The sequence below is a fragment of the Haliotis cracherodii genome, unplaced genomic scaffold, assembly GCF_022045235.1.
Source record: "Haliotis cracherodii isolate W230 unplaced genomic scaffold, xgHalCrac1.p SCAF_7, whole genome shotgun sequence".
Lineage (NCBI taxonomy): Eukaryota > Metazoa > Mollusca > Gastropoda > Lepetellida > Haliotidae > Haliotis > Haliotis cracherodii.
Genome location: NW_027266330.1, coordinates 19727376 through 19745787, shown reverse-complemented (window position 1 = coordinate 19745787; position 18412 = coordinate 19727376). Strand labels below are relative to the sequence as shown.

Below are 18412 nucleotides of genomic sequence, written 5' to 3'. Positions count from 1 at the left end.
CTTCATCTCGTAAAGTCTCCAGAAGTAACGTTGGTTCTCGTCATAAGCAAGTGTCATGGCGGCTGCTAGGTTGCCTCCGCATGTTCTAGAGACGTTGTTTTCTTATTTGGACATATCCGATCTTAGAAATTGCTCTCTTGTATGTAAAAACTGGTATAAATTTTTAAACGACGAAAATAACGATGTATGGAGGTTACACTGTGTGAGAAAATTAGCAGAAGAGGCCTTGAAATCGGATTTGTTGAGTAATGTTCCAACTTACAAAGCCAAATTACGTGCGTTTTATCACTCCTGGAATCCAAACGACTGCTCAAGAAACATATATGTGAAGCCAAATGGATTTACAATTCATCGCAACCCAGTTGCACAAAGCACAGATGCCGCAAGGGGCAAGATCGGCTTCAGGACAGGTCGACATTGTTGGGAGGTTTGGTGGGAAGGACCACTCGGAACAGTGGCAGTTATTGGTCTTGCCACCAAAAACTCTTCCATGCAAGTTCAAGGATATGTGTCGCTAGTAGGAAATGATGATCAAAGTTGGGGATGGAATCTTGTAGATAATCATTTAATACATAATGGAGACAGCCAAGGCAATTATCCTCTATTGAACAATGCACCTAAATATCAGGTATGGGTTGGACTTTCAAGTTTCATTCATAAATGCCAAATGTTTTAACAGTTACCAATGTTTGTGTCACTTAAAGTATATATTGCAGAATTGATCGTGTAGGAATATATTTGGGAGGGGCTATATATTATTGTTGTTTTGTATCTAGTGTTTGGTGGAGATAATGAAATTACAACTGTGTCAATGACCTCATTAAACACTTCCTGCAACATGCTGAAGGACTGCATAATGCCTGTCACACGTGACTTTCATTCATAACAGATTCTTTCACTGAGGAATGTTTGCATGGGCCATGCAAGCAAAGTAGGCCAGTCATCAAATAAATAGTGATTGCCAGCATGGATAGAAATGATATCTTATGACACATTTTGTAAAATAAATGATGATTCAAACAGTATAAAAAGAGTGGGCATGTCAGCAGGGTAAATATACTGTCTTATTGTAGCTTTATGAGACAACCATATTTCAACTTCATATGTATTATTGTATCGAGGAACAGGCATGTAGCTTGTTCTGTTGGTGATATTTCACTGCTTTCTGAGCACAATTGCATTTGTTCTTTATTATCAGATTATATTAATCGTTAAATGTGTCAGAACTGTTACCAGTTACAGCCTTATGGAGTTCAATAAGTATGTTTTTTAAGGAAAAAATATTATCAGTGTCAAGGATCACTGGTTCCACCAGGATTTGCTAAACAACTGCAAAATACAAATATTTAGATTTTTTCACATCTTAAGCATGTCAAGGTGTAAATATTCAACGAAATGTAGTCTTTACGTTTTCTGAAAGATAACCAGAAATCCGATTGCATGTTATTCTTGAATCAGCAAGTTAATTAGCCTGGCTAGGGTCAATGGAGAATTTCTCAGAAAGAAAGTGTAAGTTAGGCATGTTACCGGTAAGAAGCACAACTGCAATAATTAAATATTGATGGGTCACTTGGACATGATGTGTAACCCGTGGTACTTGTCCGTTACAGCTCTAAAAACTGTGAAAGTGCTAAGTCATTCAGATTCAGATAATGGTTTCAGAGGTTAAGATTACATACTACCTGAATGGCATTTCTTATATATATATTATCTACATACATAACAGTCTTCGAAATTAATCATGACAGTCCGGGGATCCACTTCATAAAGCTAATGTTAAAATCTTAGGAATCCCTACATTTATGTACCACATGGGTAAACATCAACTTGCTCAAGAACTCAAGGGGGCATGGTGGCCTAGTTGCCTAAGGTGCCAAAATTCTCTGTGAAGAGTTGCCTCCGTAAGGCACGCCAAAGCCTATGATTATGGGTTCAAATCCTGGTTCACCCAAATTATGCCATTTGTCTCCTGACATTATTTTTTAAGGTGCCATTTCAAACTTTAAGGAGCCACTTTGATTTAGGCTTACAAAGAATTTATTATTTTAGAAATAAGATGAGAAAATTTTCCAATTGTTCTAATGTTGTCTGCACAAGAAACTTTGAAAACTTGCTGCAATCAATACTAGCTATTGAATAGTTACCCTTGTCGAAAGCTAATCACAGTAATTCGCTTAGCCATGCCTGAAACAATATTGTTGCTGCCTTTTGGCTTTATTGAAATGATTGTTTTAGGCTTTCATTGGATTTCTGATTCATTTGTTACTATCAAACACATTCATAGCAGATGAAGTAATCTTGGTCGTCAGGGCACACGATGCTGAATTCTCTGATTCCACTATGCCCACCAACATCTGTAATAAACACCTTGTGGGAGCCCTTGAACCATCTTCCCGAGGCAAGGGAGTTAACTGACTATAAAAGTCCAGTTTCCACCCTTGCCGAACTAGGCTGGTATTATGGAGTTTGGCTGGACTAACACATCTATGCATAGTCCAATCAATATCGCGCAACAAAATCGAAATCCGGTTTGTAAACTGTCGTGCAGATGTCTGTCGATTGCAGGATTTGCAAAGCATGTGCACCGACAACTCATTGTCAACAGATATTTTTTCAAACCTTTGTGCTCGCGTGATTTGATGCATTTTGCAATGTAAGACCAATTTTATGACAATATAGATCTTGATTATCGATCAGATCGTCTTGACTGGGCACCACCATTTTGATTGAAACAAATGCAAGTGATGGAATCTGATTGGTCTATAGGAGAGGCTCAGAAGGGACATAACTCGTAATAACCACTGATGGCGCTAAGATGGAGCCCAGGAATTCCAGCCTAGTTCGGCAAGGGTGGAAACTGGACTTTTAAAGTCAGTTAACTCTCTTGCCTCGGGAAGATGCACTGGAATAGGCATAGTTATGTTAATCATTACATCATTCTGTGATGGAGAGGTTGGCTTACAGATGGCTCCTGGATTAGAATTTAGACACTTGTGTCGTAAACATGGTATGACATGAACACTCATATGATATAATGTCCTCTATAGTATTTATCAAGCCCTAAACTTAAAGTTGGTTTAATAATAGCCCCATTAGCCCCTACTATTGACACATACAATGTTTCAGTTTCTCACAGTGCTAAGTGGAACTGTGCAGTGTTACCGGAATGGTACAATACATTTTTAAACAATATGTAGCGCAATATTTTTTTGTGTGTCAGAGAATTGTGTAAAAAAAAATATAACAAGTTACATTATGATTTTTATTGTTAAACCTACAAATGAGACATAAATTCATTCACAAATGCTGTTTTCGTTCCAAATTTATTGACAAAACGGCAGAAATGTGGAAGTGATTTCTCTCTCATTATCTAGCCCTTGTCCATGACAACAAAATGACAGCAACTAACAATGCTGACTTGGACATTGTAATTTTTACTTTGGTATACATGGTATGCAAATAGGATGTGCTTGTCAATCACTGTCAAACACTTGAGCTTCCAATATATCGCAGTATGTATCGTGATACAGGTACCTGTAAGGCAGTGTATTGCAATAAAACTATTTGGGCCAGTACACAACCCTAGGGCTAATAGCACAGAGACCCAGTCTGGAAGTGGTCGCCATTCAGTGAGTCTTAGCCCCGTAAAGATCATATAGTCATTTAGGCGTTAGGTGTAAGACAATCCATCTGTGTCGTTTTGAACTAATAGGATTACCATGATTACTGGACGTTATTGATTATCATGATTATGTGAGTGTTACTTATCAACAGGATTGTTCCGCTTCGTATGGTACATCCCCATTGTACACCTGCACAAGTGCCAGTCGGTAGCATTAGAAGAACACGCTGTACTTCACAATATATCTGTTATGTTAATCTCCAGTATTGTTCAAGTGGACAAAAAGGTCAGAAGGTGAATTCAATAATTGTGTCAGAACTAAGACAAAAAGCAAGTGATTTTGCAAGGATTTTAAGTTGCGTTCCCTTGGGGCACAAACTGTAGGAGAGCATATTATTTTGTCAAGAATATAGAATTGTTATAGCCTGTTTATTCAGCTATATGTGACACTGCATTTTAATGCAATAATGGAAGGTTGTGTATTGTGGCCTTAAACAGTTTTAGATATTATACAAATAATAACAAATTGGTGAAATTGTAAATTCCTAATCAGGTGTTTTATCAACATTTGCTGTATTTTTTGGGTCTGATGTCTACCTTTGAGAAGAAATTCTAAAATATTGTATTTGCTGTTCAAGTGGTCTGGAATAGGTCTTCAGCATGTTCAGCAACCCATGTTTGTCGTAAGAGGCGACTAACGGGATCGGGTGATCAGACTCGCTGACTTGGTTGCTGCATGTCATTGGATCCCAATTGCGTGGATTGGTGCTCATGATGTCAATCACTCGATTGTCTGGTACATGCTCAATTATTTACAGACCGTCATCATATAGCTGGAATATTGCTGAGTACTGCGTTAAACAACAAACAATCAATGACCTAGAGAGACCTAGAGAGAGTACATATCATGGTTTTCACTGTCGGTTCACCATGAATTAGGGCGGTTGTGTAGCTCAGTGGTTAAATCCTGCCCGTCGCTCCGAAGACTAGGGCAAACTCCCCAATATGGGTACAATGTGTGAAGTCCATCTCTGGTGTCCCCCACAGTGATGTTGCTAGAATATTGCTAAAAGCAACATAAAACCGTACTCCCCCTTAATTACATGTATGCCCCTTTGAAGATTCCGTTCTGAATTGGTCTTCAGCAACCCATGTTTGTAAAACGATAACAGGATCTGGAGGTCAGGCTCACTGACTTGGTTCATGCATGTCATCGTATCCCAATTGCATGGATTGATGTTCATGAAGTCAGTCACTGGATTGTCTGGTCCAGACTAAAATATTTACAGACTGCCATCATATAGCTGGAATACTGCTGAGTTTGGCATTAAACAATAAGCAAACTTGATGAAACTTAGAAGTCTATGGAAACAACATCTTTATTTTGTGACGGTAACAACTCGGCCAACATAGTGTTTTGGAAACCAGAATTTACTTGAGGGATTAACGTTATTGAGTGAAGGATCCAAGCCTCCATTTTATATGTGTGACCCTTATCAATTATTGCAGAGGACAATGGTGATTTGTATTCGTGTTCGTGTCCTGATACCAAAACAACTCTCTTAGACTGCTGTTGTCATTAATAATCAATGCATACTACTGCTTAACCATGTTGACACAGCATATTATTCTTTTACTGGGAGTGACCCTGCGAAAGTAACCGCACAGTTTTCCACAGATCTGGGAGAATGGGCTGATGGACTGAATGGTAGAAATGGGATATGTATCTTGTGTTGTAATGGCAACATGGATGAAACATGGCCCTAAACCAATCTTACTTCACTCTTTCCCTTGAGATCGAAGTTGTCACGGTTTAAAATCAGCTTCAGTAAAATGTCAATGGAGATCGAAGTTTTACCAAAAAAATTTTTTTTTATTCCTTGGATTCATGTTTTAAATCTTATTAAACCCTCTGACTTGTTTTATCCTATCCGTAAAACCCCATATCACCTCACCTCACCTTTTCTCTGAGATTGACGTCACGCCAAAGACCCGGGTTCGATTTCCCATATGGGTACAAAGTGTGAAGCCCATTTATGGTGATATTGCTGGAATATTGCTAAAAGCGGCATAAAACCATACTCACTCACCCACTCACTGAGATTGCTGGCATCTTGGAGGCCAAAGGTTACTTGACTCATACTGTGCGCTAAGGGACGGTCAATTATTATCTACCGAGTATAGGGGGAGCTGGTGAGAATATGGGAGGGACAAAAATTACTGTGCTGGGGCTGGAAAAATGTTGCATAAAAATGGGGGATGGGTCAACAAAATATTAGGGGTGACTATTGGTCTGGAAATCACTATTGTGATAACTATTGATATTGAAAGAAACTATTGCAATAACTTTTGATATTGCAAGCAACTATTGCGATAAATATCGATAGTTTTCAGTGTATCATTTAGATGGATTTTAGAGTTGAATTAAACCTTGGAAGTGAATTTTCCTTTGAATGTGATAACCATAAGAAATCAAAACACTCAATATTTAACCTAAGTTTGTCACAAACTCTACTTGACTGTCACCCTCCACCATTTTACTTGAAGAAAGACCGGTTGCTAAGCATCAAGGGCAGTTAACTCTAATCCTCACTCGGCTGTGTTCGCGAGTGTGTTTCGGTGACTCAATTGCATTATATATGGTAAATACAATCGAAACTATTGATATTCCTAAATGAAATCGATACTATTGATATTCCTGACTGAAATCGATACTATTGATCGGAAACTGATTTAACAATCGATTTATTGACCTTAAGTGCTTAACAATAGCAATATACCAATATTTCGATTTATCATGACACCCCTACAAAATATACAGTCTGATGATCAATCCCCCAACCCCCATTCTGGGATAAATGAGCAGTCCCTACAAGCGGGGAACCCATCTTGAGCCTGAGAGTCTTCCTGGGGCAAGGGCGTTAACTGACTATAAAAGTCGAGTTTCCACCCTTAATGAACTAGGCTGGAATTCAGGAGTTACATTTTGGCTGGTCTAACAAGTCTATGCATAGTCAAGTCAAAATCATGTAACAAACTACATGGATTTCAACTTGCAGATTTCGGTCGTGTGCATGATTTGCAAAGCATGGATGTCGACAGATACTTTGCAAATCTTTTAATATTTTTAATCTAGGTGCTCAAGTGGTGCACTTCTTGGGTTAAAACCCATTTTATTACAATATAGTAAATACCAGTGAAGATCCCGGGTTGGAATAGGTCTTCAGCAACCCATGCTTGTTGCGAGATCAGGTGGTCAGACTTAGTGACTTGATTGATGCATTTTATCGTATTGCATGGATTGAGGCTCTGATGTCCATCACTGGAAAGGATTTGATATTAAAGACCATGGTAATTTTGCTTGAATATTGCTGAGTGCAGCGTTAACAACAAACAACCAAAAGCTGTGTTCACATATTTCTTTACAGATGTTTGTTTACTAAACGAGTGCAAGTATCACACACATGAACTCTACTGCAGTGAATAATGCATACACAAGGCTCATCATCTCACTTTTTGTTAATTAGACATGTATTGCACTGTTGTGAATCTATGAGACACTCGGGACAGCTCGCAAACAGATACAAATCAGATTTGTTCGTTTGTTTGTTGTTTAACACATACTCAGTAATATTCCATCTATATGATGTCAGTCTGTAAATAATTGAGTCTGGACGAGACAATCCAGTGATTGACATCATGAGCATCAATCCACGGAATTGGGTGAGGGAGCCTGACCACCCGATCCCGTTAGTCGCCTCTTACAACAAGCATAGTCACCTTTAATGGCAAGCATGGGTTGCTGAAGACCTATTCTACCCCGGATCTTCACGGGTCGATACAAATTACAAGTCACCTGAAACAGCATTTCAAGTAGAAATAGTTTTCAAAAATGTCTACTCGGTATATAATTACCCTATAGACTAGACCCATGGGGGTAAAAACTTATTGAATACCCAAAGAAAACTCTGAATACCCAATGTGAATGATAACTTGGGAGTAAATACTCAAAGGTTAAAAAGTTATCTTCAGCCCCAAAAGGATTTTTTTTACAAAATATACCGCAGTGTGCCTATCTGACCCCAGGAACAGTTAACTGCTATTGGCACTCTTAGAATAAAGAATTTCGAAACCTGAAGGATAAATATGGTTTCTTCAGGTAGATATTTCTGGCCTCTTCCTTGCTAGGTCTGTGGATGACTGCTGAGGAGGAGGCTATGGAGAGATCATTTAGAGTATTTGCATGTGGAAAACAGTTCTGAAATCAGATATGCATGGAGAAAGTTCTCCTGCATCTGTTAACATGGTTAAGCAGGTGGTTTACTGTTATACCACTCCTCTGGTGAATTGTATGAGGTAGCTATGTCATCAGTTTGTGTGGCCTGGCCTTGAGGGGCTGGGGTCGAGACTGTTGTTGCTGATGTGATTAGAGACAAATACTGGGGTAATATTATCAAATTTCTGTGGTAAAATGAACAATCTTCTGCAGCTAATATTACAAACTTCTCACTAAAAATAAACCTTCCCTTCTCTTGTTTTCCTTACAAATTTTATTCTCTTGCATTTAGACATACCTACCCAGGACCTAAAAGGGCAGGGGTATTCCGTCCCTCTGTCCATCCTTTCGAGATCCGTGAAGATCCGGGGTAGAATAGATCTTCAGAAACCCATGCTTGTCGTAAGAGGCGACTTACGGGATTGGGTGGTCTGGCTCGCTGAGATGGTTGATGCATGTCATCGATTCCATTTGTGTGGATCGATGCTCATGATATTAATCACTGTACTGTCTGGTCCAGCCTCGATTATTTACAGACCGCCGTCATATAGCTGGAATATTGCTGAATGCAGCGTCAAACAAATCAACCAACCATCCTTTTGAGGACATCTTTTGTGCAACCTGCAATCAGGTATGTGAAAACTCCTGCCAAAGGAACTTAATTTACAAGATAAATCCCTGGGTATTTATTGCTTTTTATATGCAAGTCCCCTCAGACTCCCAGGAACTCCCAGTGTCATGCCAGGAATACCAAAAAGGTATCACTGGAACCAGATAGACTTCGAACAAGCAGGGTTAGAAACAAACAGTTTTTGTCCACTATGCCTTATAATGATAACATACAGCAAAACCCTTAAAATGGGGTTTCTACTAGTCCTTAGGATACCTTTACTATTGGGCAGTTGGTAAGGACTACGGGACTAGTGCCAATTCCTAAAGCTGGACAAGGGGTTCCTTTGTTGACCCCAATCATTTTCTCTTCAAATCATGAATAAGTACAAATATCTTTTGTATTTTTTCAGGTTGGTGAGAGGATACGAGTGATTTTAGACTGTGAAGACAATACGTTAGCTTTTGAAAAAAATTATGAATTTTTAGGTGAGTACCTTCTAAGATCTTGTGAATATAACAGTTATCACCTTACTGAACACAACTTACCCACCCACTGTTAGTCATGCCAGGAAACTAAACACAACTCACCCACTGTTAGTCATGCCAGGAAACTGAACACAACTCACCCACTGTTAGTCATGCCAGGAAACTAAACACAACTCACCCACTGTTAGTCATGCCAGGAAACTAAACACAACTCACCCACTGTTAGTCATGCCAGGAAACTGAACACAACTCACCCACTGTTAGTCATGCCAGGAAACTAAACACAACTCACTCACTGTTAGTCATGCCAGGATCTACTGAATACAACTCACTCAACCATACTTAGTCATGCCAGGATCTACTGAACACAACTCACTCACCCGCTGTTAGTCATGCCAGGATCTACTGAACACAACTCACCCATCCTTAGTCATGCCAGGATCTACTGAACACAACTCACCCATGCTTAGTCATGCCAGGATCTACTGAACACAACTCACTCACCCGCTGTAAGTCATGCCAGGATCTACTGAATACAACTCACTCAACCATACTTAGTCATGCCAGGATCTACTGAACACAACTCACTCACCCGTTGTTAGTCATGCCAGGATCTAATGAACACAACTCACCCACTGTTAGTCATGCCAGGATCTACTGAACACAACTAACTCACCCGTTGTTAGTCATGCCAGGATCTACTGAACACAACTCACTCACCCATCCTTAGTCATGCCAGGATCTACTGAACACAACTCACCCATGCTTAGTCATGCCAGGATCTACTGAACACATTTCATTCACCCGCTGTTAGTCATGCCAGGATCTACTGAACACAACTCACTCACCCATCCTTAGTCATGCCAGGATCTACTGAACACAACTCATCCATGCTCAGTCATGCCAGGATCTACTGAACACAACTCACTCACCCGCTGTTAGTCATGCCAGGATCTACTGAACATAACTCACCCATGCTTAGTCATGCCAGGATCTACTGAACACAACTCACTAACCCGCTGTTAGTCATGCCAGTATCTACTGAACACACCTCACTCACCCGCTGTTAGTCATGCCAGTATCTACTGAACACAACTCACTAACCCGCTGTTAGTCATGCCAGGATCTACTGAACACAACTCACTCACCCGCTGTTAGTCATGCCAGGATCTACTGAACACAACTCACTCACCCGCTGTTAGTCATGCCAGGATCTACTGAACACGACTCACTCACCCGCTGTTAGTTATGCCAGGATCTACTGAACACGACTCACTCACCCGCTGTTAGTCATGCCAGGATCTACTGAACACGACTCACTCACCCGCTGTTAGTCATGCCAGGATCTACTGAACACAACTCACTCACCCGCTGTTAGTCATGCCAGGATCTACTGAACACGACTCACTCACCCGCTGTTAGTCATGCCAGGATCTACTGAACACAACTCACTCACCCGCTGTTAGTCATGCCAGGATCTACTGAACACGACTCACTCACCCGCTGTTAGTCATGCCAGGATCTACTGAACACAACTCACTCACCCGCTGTTAGTCATGCCAGGATCTACTGAACACGACTCACTCACCCGCTGTTAGTCATGCCAGGATCTACTGAACACAACTCACTCACCCGCTGTTAGTCATGCCAGGATCTACTGAACACAACTCACTCACCCGCTGTTAGTCATGCCAGGATCTACTGAACACAACTCACTCACCCGCTGTTAGTCATGCCAGGATCTACTGAACACAACTCACTCACCTGCTGTTAGTCATGCCAGGATCTACTGAACACAACTCACTCACCTGCTGTTAGTCATGCCAGGATCTACTGAACACAACTCACTCACCCATCCTTAGTCATGCCAGGATCTACTGAACACAACTCACTCACCAATACTTACTCATGCCAGGATCTACTGAACAAAAGAGGCATTAATCCCAATTCACTCACAAATCCTTTTGCTGTCACTCTGCATATTTCCAGTTTTCAAAAGAAAAAGAAAAAACAAATAAATACCTTTCAAACCTATTATATTTAGATGGCTGAAATAAGAAAGACACATGTTTTCCCTAGAGGAATTGTTACACACCTTCTGACGATTATCTTCTTGTTTCAGGAGTAGCTTTTCGTGGTTTACCAGACACACATCTTTACCCCTCTGTGTCGGCCGTGTATGGCAACACGGAAGTCTCAATGGTTTACCTTGGTCCACCGCTGGATGGCTGACGATGTGCTCGTGCTCCAAGGGGGGCCGTACAGACTCTGCAGATAGTGAATATTATAAACTGGGCACCATATGCCCTTAAATTCCATTCTTGTCAACTGATTGGCGATGGATGACAGTGTGCTTGCCAAGGAGCAGAAGAGAATGTGATCATCTTGTCATCAAGGGCTCATTTGGCCCTCAAAGTATCATTCTATTCACGTGACCAGCAACAAACTGTTTTTCGTCACAGCGCAGCAGACAGATGTTCACATCATCAAGGGATCAGACCGAAAATTCCATTTTTATCACGACTGGCAATCTGGTGTTGCCTGTGAAAGAGCTGTGCAGAGTCAAAAGCTGATTCTTAACTGACCAAAATAATTCCATAGTAACATCAGGGGGCACCTGCCAAATAGGCAGCAAAACTGTCTATGGTGATTGTCATGCCACATTTGACAAGCTCATATATTCCAGATGTGTCATTATGTGAGAATATTGTTCTTAGAAATGTTGTTGTCATGGCAACTGATTCTATAGATTCATTGTGGGAAATTTGTTCTTCTCTATGACTAAGTTACCTATGCTTTGACATCTGCTTCTATAGTAGTTCATGTCCAAATTCAGTGTTTGAAACTCATGTACATGCTGCAGCCATTGTCAGATTGTGTGCCTCAGTATTTAAATGGACAAAAAGTTGTTATTTCTAAAGAGTGACAAGTCCTGTTGAAATAATAAGTACCGGTATTCTGATTCAAATGCTGAAAATTGAGTCTGTCTGAATGTTTCCAAATGCATTATGTATAGAATCTATATATTTTTCAAAGCTGTTGTCAGAAAATACCCAAAATATTCCCTGAAACGTTGATCAACCATAGATGTATACATCAAAATGAACCAGGTGGACAGAGGGTCTGGCACCTTCGATGATCCAGGGCGTCATATGTCGATCATATATTTATGAAAAATACCCAAGACCCTTTCACTACCAAAGTTTCTTTTTAAATTGAATTACACTGTGCTTACAATAGACATACAATAATTTAAAACTACTGTTCAAGAGACAATCCAAAGGAAGTTACTGATATTAATCATAAGGGACCGCTGACGTCATCTTGTGAATAGAGCATATGCCTGGATCTCAGAAGGACGGTGGTTTCATCCATGGCCATGTCGTACCAAAGACGTTTAAAGTTGGTAGTTACCCTTCCTGGTGCTCGGCATTAAGAACACAGAACAAGGACTGGTCACATCGGAGTCAGTATACTGTGTCTGAGTGGCGTATTCATGCTAAACAGTGAGCTAGCATTACAAAATCGGCAATTGTCGGGACTAGTACAAGCAGAGAGACACACACATGCATGCACGTCGCTATATATGCGTGTTATAATCTTGAATGAAACGGTTGACCCCATGTCACCTCGCCTCTCTTTAAACGTGTGGTCAGGGGAAATGGGGTTTAATGTTACCATCAGAATAATCATCAATGACAGTAAAAAATTAATGAATCCTCTTAGATTTTATTGAAAAAAATAATTTTAGTCTGAAAACATTAAGCTGAAATGCCAAGGCATGACTTAACTACTGAAGTGAACCGAACCACCCTGTGTCCCATAAAGACGGCACAGCTGGCGTAGTGGTCTGAGGTGGCATAATTTGCAGTGCAGAGTTGCATCCCTTAGGTATACCAGATTCGCAGGGAATATTTTGGGGGTTGTCAGCCCCTAGGCCTAGCCGTGCTTGTGGGTTTCACCAAGGTGGTAAAGGTCTAAGACCTGCATCACCTGGGGTCTCCTCCCACCTCAAGCTGACATGCTGTGATATAACTGAAATACTGTTCAATGTGGCATTAAAACAAAGTCACTCTTTTGTCCCCGAAACCACAGAACTATTATCAATTCCTTGGTAGGATCCTAACCTATCGTTGTTCCAGTTGATTGGATCAACACTTGAGTAGATGACTTGAATTAATTTGAACATCATTTGTGTGATTTACCAGCAACAGTTACATAGATATTTGTGACAACCTGTGTAAACATTCATTCACTTGCCCTCACAAATGTAAATATATATTTTTAGACTTGATCAGAAAGTGACACATAATAGCATAATATGCCATTTACAAGGAATGAGAAGAGGTATTAGTAAAATCATGGGCTCAATAGGGGGAAATGATATACCTATTGGCTGGCCTTTTCACTGTATTTCTTGAATGTGTCAGAGTTGCCTCCCTTTGTTCAGCCGACATGAGGCCTTGTTTGTGAGCTAAATCTAAAAAGAAACTTTGGCCAGCTTTTGGAACTATTTCTGTCCATCTGTCACATGATACAACACAAAACAAATCTGCAGCCATGACCCTGATGTAAATCCTGATTTTTTCATTTGTTTTGCCTTAAAGTTGACATCAAAATTCAGGAACTGGGAAAATTTCCTTAAAGTCATTACTCATCAAGAGGGAGGTGGGATTTCAAGTCATCTCAGGCAACTCAGAGTTGCATTCCTAAGTTATGCCAGGATCCACTGATTCTGGGTTCAACTCCAAGATTTGCCCTGAGTGTGATCCATTCTTTGTCAACAACATACCCATGCTCGTGATTTTTTGGAAAAGCCATAAACTTCACTTTATCCAACTGCATGAAGTTATCATTGTGTGATATAACTGGAACACTGTTCAAAGTTGCCTAACACACGAGACCCTCTCTCAATAGACCATTACCAAAACATATTGACCAAAGAGCACTTGTGTGTTAAAACACATGATTTTATTAGTCTGTCAAAGTTGTGTTGAGGTTTTGTGATTTTGCTGTATGAAAAGATGACATCATGCACCATATGTATGTGAAAATGAGACAGACAGGAACAATGTTTGTGAAATATGCTGTTGGAAAGCTGGTAAAGGGAGATAACTTTCAATATGAGTAATCTCCCTTTGTGTACCTGCATTGGCATTGAAATCAATCAACAGTTTCAATAAAATAACTCAAGAGAAATCTATTGTTGAAACATCATCATTAATATCACAAAAGCAATAAAGGTTCCAAAAGAATGGCTTTCCAAAAGAATGCATATTAAGACATTGCAAAGAATAACTTAAAGCATGGGGGATATGATTGTACTGACGAATGTTTACAGTTGATGACAATGTTATTTCTAGTGAGTTTCTATGTTCTGAGCAGACCTGGTGATAAAGGTCTGTTCCTGTGTGATTTCTTCATTAAGAGGAGGTGTTCCAGTTACTATGGTTACAGTCTCTCAACTTCACAAAAAGTGGAAATTAGTTTCTCTTCCAGCAGAGATGACTATAAACAAGTTAATATGAATGCATTTGTTTGTGTGTCTAGATGGAAACGGGTAAGGTAGTCAGATGATAGGAAACTGTGTCCTTTGGATCAGAGACCTTCAGGGTTCTTTCCTCAGACTAAATGGGAATTCCGGGGTAAAACAAGATCCCCAGCAACCAATTCTAGATGTAAGAGATTACTTAATGGATCTGGTCTTCAGGCTGGTCTTCTCAGAAACCCATTGGAAAATCATTTTTTATGAATGTACAGAGACTGTGTTTATGCTCCTTCTCTACTATGAAATTAGATTTTCAGTATTTCAAAATTCAAAATTGCTGTAAGCAGTCACCAGAAATAGGGTGTATGAAATCAATGGAACTGCAAGCTGTGTTAAAGCATGCAAGTGAGGGGCCTATTCAAGTGAGTGGCTTCATCCTTAATGTAATTCTGGCCTACATTTTCTCCCATTTAGAACCATGAGTGGCATGAGGACATTCATCATCTTCAGTAAAGATCCGGGGTAGAATAGGTCTTCAGCAACCCATGCTTGCCCTAAAAGGTGACTAACGGGATCGGGTGGTCAGACTCGCTGACTTGTTGATGCCTAGCATTGATTCCAACTGCGTGGATCGATGTTCATGATGTCAATCACTGGATTGTCTGGTCCAGACTCGACCCCCGTCATATAGCTGGAATATTGCTGAGTGCGGCGTTAAACAACAAACGAACAAATAAGAGCTTTTCAGAAGACATTTCTCTGTCATTACCAAGAAAATTAAGCAAAACCCTTTCCTCCATCCAAGAAAAGAAAGATGATGTTTGTTTTCCTTGTCAGTTATTTTTGTAGAGCCTCAAGATGTAATGCGACTGTGGGGATTGGTGGTTGGAATTAGTTCCCAGGAACCTATGGTCTTCATAACAAGTGACTTCATGGATCAGGTAGTCAGCCTCTGTGACATGGTTAATAGCAATCATCGTGTCCCAACGGTGTTGGTCTCATTGCCCATTAAATCAATCACTGCATGGTCTGGTCCAGACTCAATTATTTACAGGCTGCGGTCATATTGCTGGAATATTGCTGAGTGCGACTTTAAACATCAAATAATATGTGATGACTTATTGTGTGAAAAGATGTGCCTGGTGTCTGTGGATCAAATATTACATGTACCTGAATGACGGTCCTTGGTTGGCTAGCACCAGGCCTTGTAAAAAGTGAAACCTATGACCTACATCACCTTTAGTGTTACTCCCAACTGTACCTGACCCTAAGGATGTGAAGAGGGGATAGGGTAGCCTAGTGGTTTAAGCGTTCACTCGCCAGCCTGAAGGCCCTGGACTGACTCCCAACAATAATGTGAAACTCATGTCTTCTGTTCCCGAAATGATGGTGTGATGGAATGTTGCTAAAAGGAGAGTAAAACCCAACAGGCTCACTCACTAAAGAAATAAATGAATAATGTGTAATAAAAGATGTGTTGACTCCTAAACTACTCAAGCAGTTCATAGTGATAATACCCATGTGAAACCTGTTCATATTTTAGTATGTTTAGACAAAGTTATTGTCTCCTTATGCCCAGGGGGCGGTCGGGTAGCCTAGTAGTTAAAGCGTTCGCTCGTCACGCCGAAGACCCAGGTTCGATTCCCGACGTGTACAATGTATGAAGCCCATTTCTGGTGTCCCCCACCGTGATATTGCTGGAATATTGCTAAAAGCGGTGTAAAACCATACTCACTCACTCACTCACTCATACACTTTATGCCCAGTGTAGGGCAGTGGGACTAAGGGTTGAAGTGTTGGGCTCCCATTGGGACCTGGGTTAGATTCCCCGGCATTTCAGTCGATAAATTGTTTATCCATGTACCTAGAAATTGGAACACATCCTCTTTGTTTTACTGTCATCTCATTATTGTAAATGTATCTTTTACATATTCACTGGACTTCTTGTCAGAAATGATCTTGAACAAGAGGTTTGTATTATATTGTCAGCTTGATCCTGTTGATCGACCGTGTATATTTTATATTTCTAAGTCATAGTGTTTGTGTATGCCAGTCTGAATGACATCTGCTTAAATAGTCAAGTGCTCATCGATGTGTTTGTCGTTTTTTTAACTTCGGTCATACAGAGGATGGCAGGATGGATCAAATGCTCCAAGTCCTGTTATGTCAGCACATGGTATGCATTATGCACAACCATCTTGATACTCATTGCTCCAAATCCTCTTATCTCAGCATATGGTATGCAACATACACAACCATCTTGATACTCATTGCTCCAAGTCCTCTTAACTCAGGATATGGTATGCAACATACACAACCATCTTGATACTCATTGCTCCAAGTCCTCTTAACTCAGCATATGGTATGCAACATACACAACCATCTTGATGCTCATTGCTCCAAGTCCTCTTAACTCAGGATATGGTATGCAACATACACAACCATCTTGATACTCATTGCTCCAAGTCCTCTTAACTCAGCATATGGTATGCAACATACACAACCATCTTGATGCTCATTGCTCCAAGTCCTCTTAACTCAGGATATGGTATGCAACATACACAACCGTCTTGATGCTCATTGCTCAAAATCCTCTTATCTCAGCATATGGTATGCAACATACACAACCGTCTTGATACTCATTTCTCCAAGTCCTGTTATCTCAGCATATGGTATGCAACATACACAACCATCTTGATACTCATTTCTCCAAGTCCTCTTATCTCAGCATATGGTATGCAACATTCACAACCGTCTTGATACTCATTGCTCCAACTCCTCTTATCTCAGCACATGGTATGCAACATACACAATCGACTTGATACTGATTTCTCCAACTCCTCTTATATCAGCACAAGGTATGCAACAAACACAACCGTCTTGATACTCATTGCTCAAACTCCTCTTATCTCAGCACATGGTATGCAACATACACAACCGTCTTGATACTCATTGCCCCAAGTCCTCATATCTTAGCATATGGTATGCAACATACACAACCGTCTTGATACTCATTGCTCCAAGTCCTCTTATCTCAGCATATGGTATGCAACATACACAACCGTCTTGATACTCATTGCTCCAAGTCCTCTTAACTCAGCAATTGATATGCAACATACACAACCATCTTGATGCTCATTGCTCCAAGTCCTCTTAACTCAGGATATGGTATGCAACATACACAACCGTCTTGATGCTCATTGCTCCAAATCCTCTTACCTCAGCATATGGTATGCAACATACACAACCGTCTTGATACTCATTTCTCCAAGTCCTGTTATCTCAGCATATGGTATGCAACATACACAACCATCTTGATACTCATTTCTCCAAGTCCTCTTAACTCAGCATATGGTATGCAACATACACAACCATCTTGATGCTCATTGCTCCAAGTCCTCTTAACTCAGGATATGGTATGCAACATACACAACCGTCTTGATGCTCATTGCTCCAACTCCTCTTATCTCAGCACATGGTATGCAACATACACAATCGTGTTGATACTGATTTCTCCAACTCCTCTTATATCAGCACAAGGTATGCAACAAACACAACCGTCTTGATACTCATTGCTCAAACTCCTCTTATCTCAGCACATGGTATGCAACATACACAACCGTCTTGATACTCATTGCCCCAAGTCCTCATATCTTAGCATATGGTATGCAACATACACAACCGTCTTGATACTCATTGCTCCAAGTCCTCTTATCTCAGCATATGGTATGCAACATACACAACCGTCTTGATACTCATTGCTCCAAGTCCTCTTATCTCAGCACATGGTATGCAACATACACAACCGTCTTGATACTCATTGCCCCAAGTCCTCTTATCTCAGCATATGGTATGCAACATACACAACCGTCTTGATACTCATTGCCCCAAGTCCTCTTATCTCAGCATATGGTATGCAATATGTACA

General features: G+C 40.4%; 1 protein-coding gene across 1 annotated transcript; it reads left to right on the top strand.

Annotated features, from left to right (window-relative positions):
- Positions 1-55: 55 nt before the first annotated feature.
- Positions 56-16572, top strand: LOC139447670 (F-box/SPRY domain-containing protein 1-like). Its single transcript, XM_071229098.1, has 3 exons — positions 56-628; positions 8921-8996; positions 11119-16572. The coding sequence occupies exons 1-3, from the start codon at positions 56-58 to the stop codon at positions 11226-11228; spliced, it is 759 nt and encodes a 252-aa protein (XP_071085199.1). The 3' UTR covers positions 11229-16572.
- The last annotated feature ends 1840 nt before the right edge of the window (positions 16573-18412 follow it).

Bases quoted from the DNA above. Each gene is read 5' to 3' on its own strand.
- LOC139447670 (XM_071229098.1), top strand. From the start codon at position 56: ATGGCGGCTGCTAGGTTGCCTCCGCATGTTCTAGAGACGTTGTTTTCT. The intron at 629-8,920 runs GTATGGGTTGGA...GTATTTTTTCAG, and splicing joins ACAATGCACCTAAATATCAG to GTTGGTGAGAGGATACGAGT. The intron at 8,997-11,118 runs GTGAGTACCTTC...TTCTTGTTTCAG, and splicing joins AAAAAATTATGAATTTTTAG to GAGTAGCTTTTCGTGGTTTA.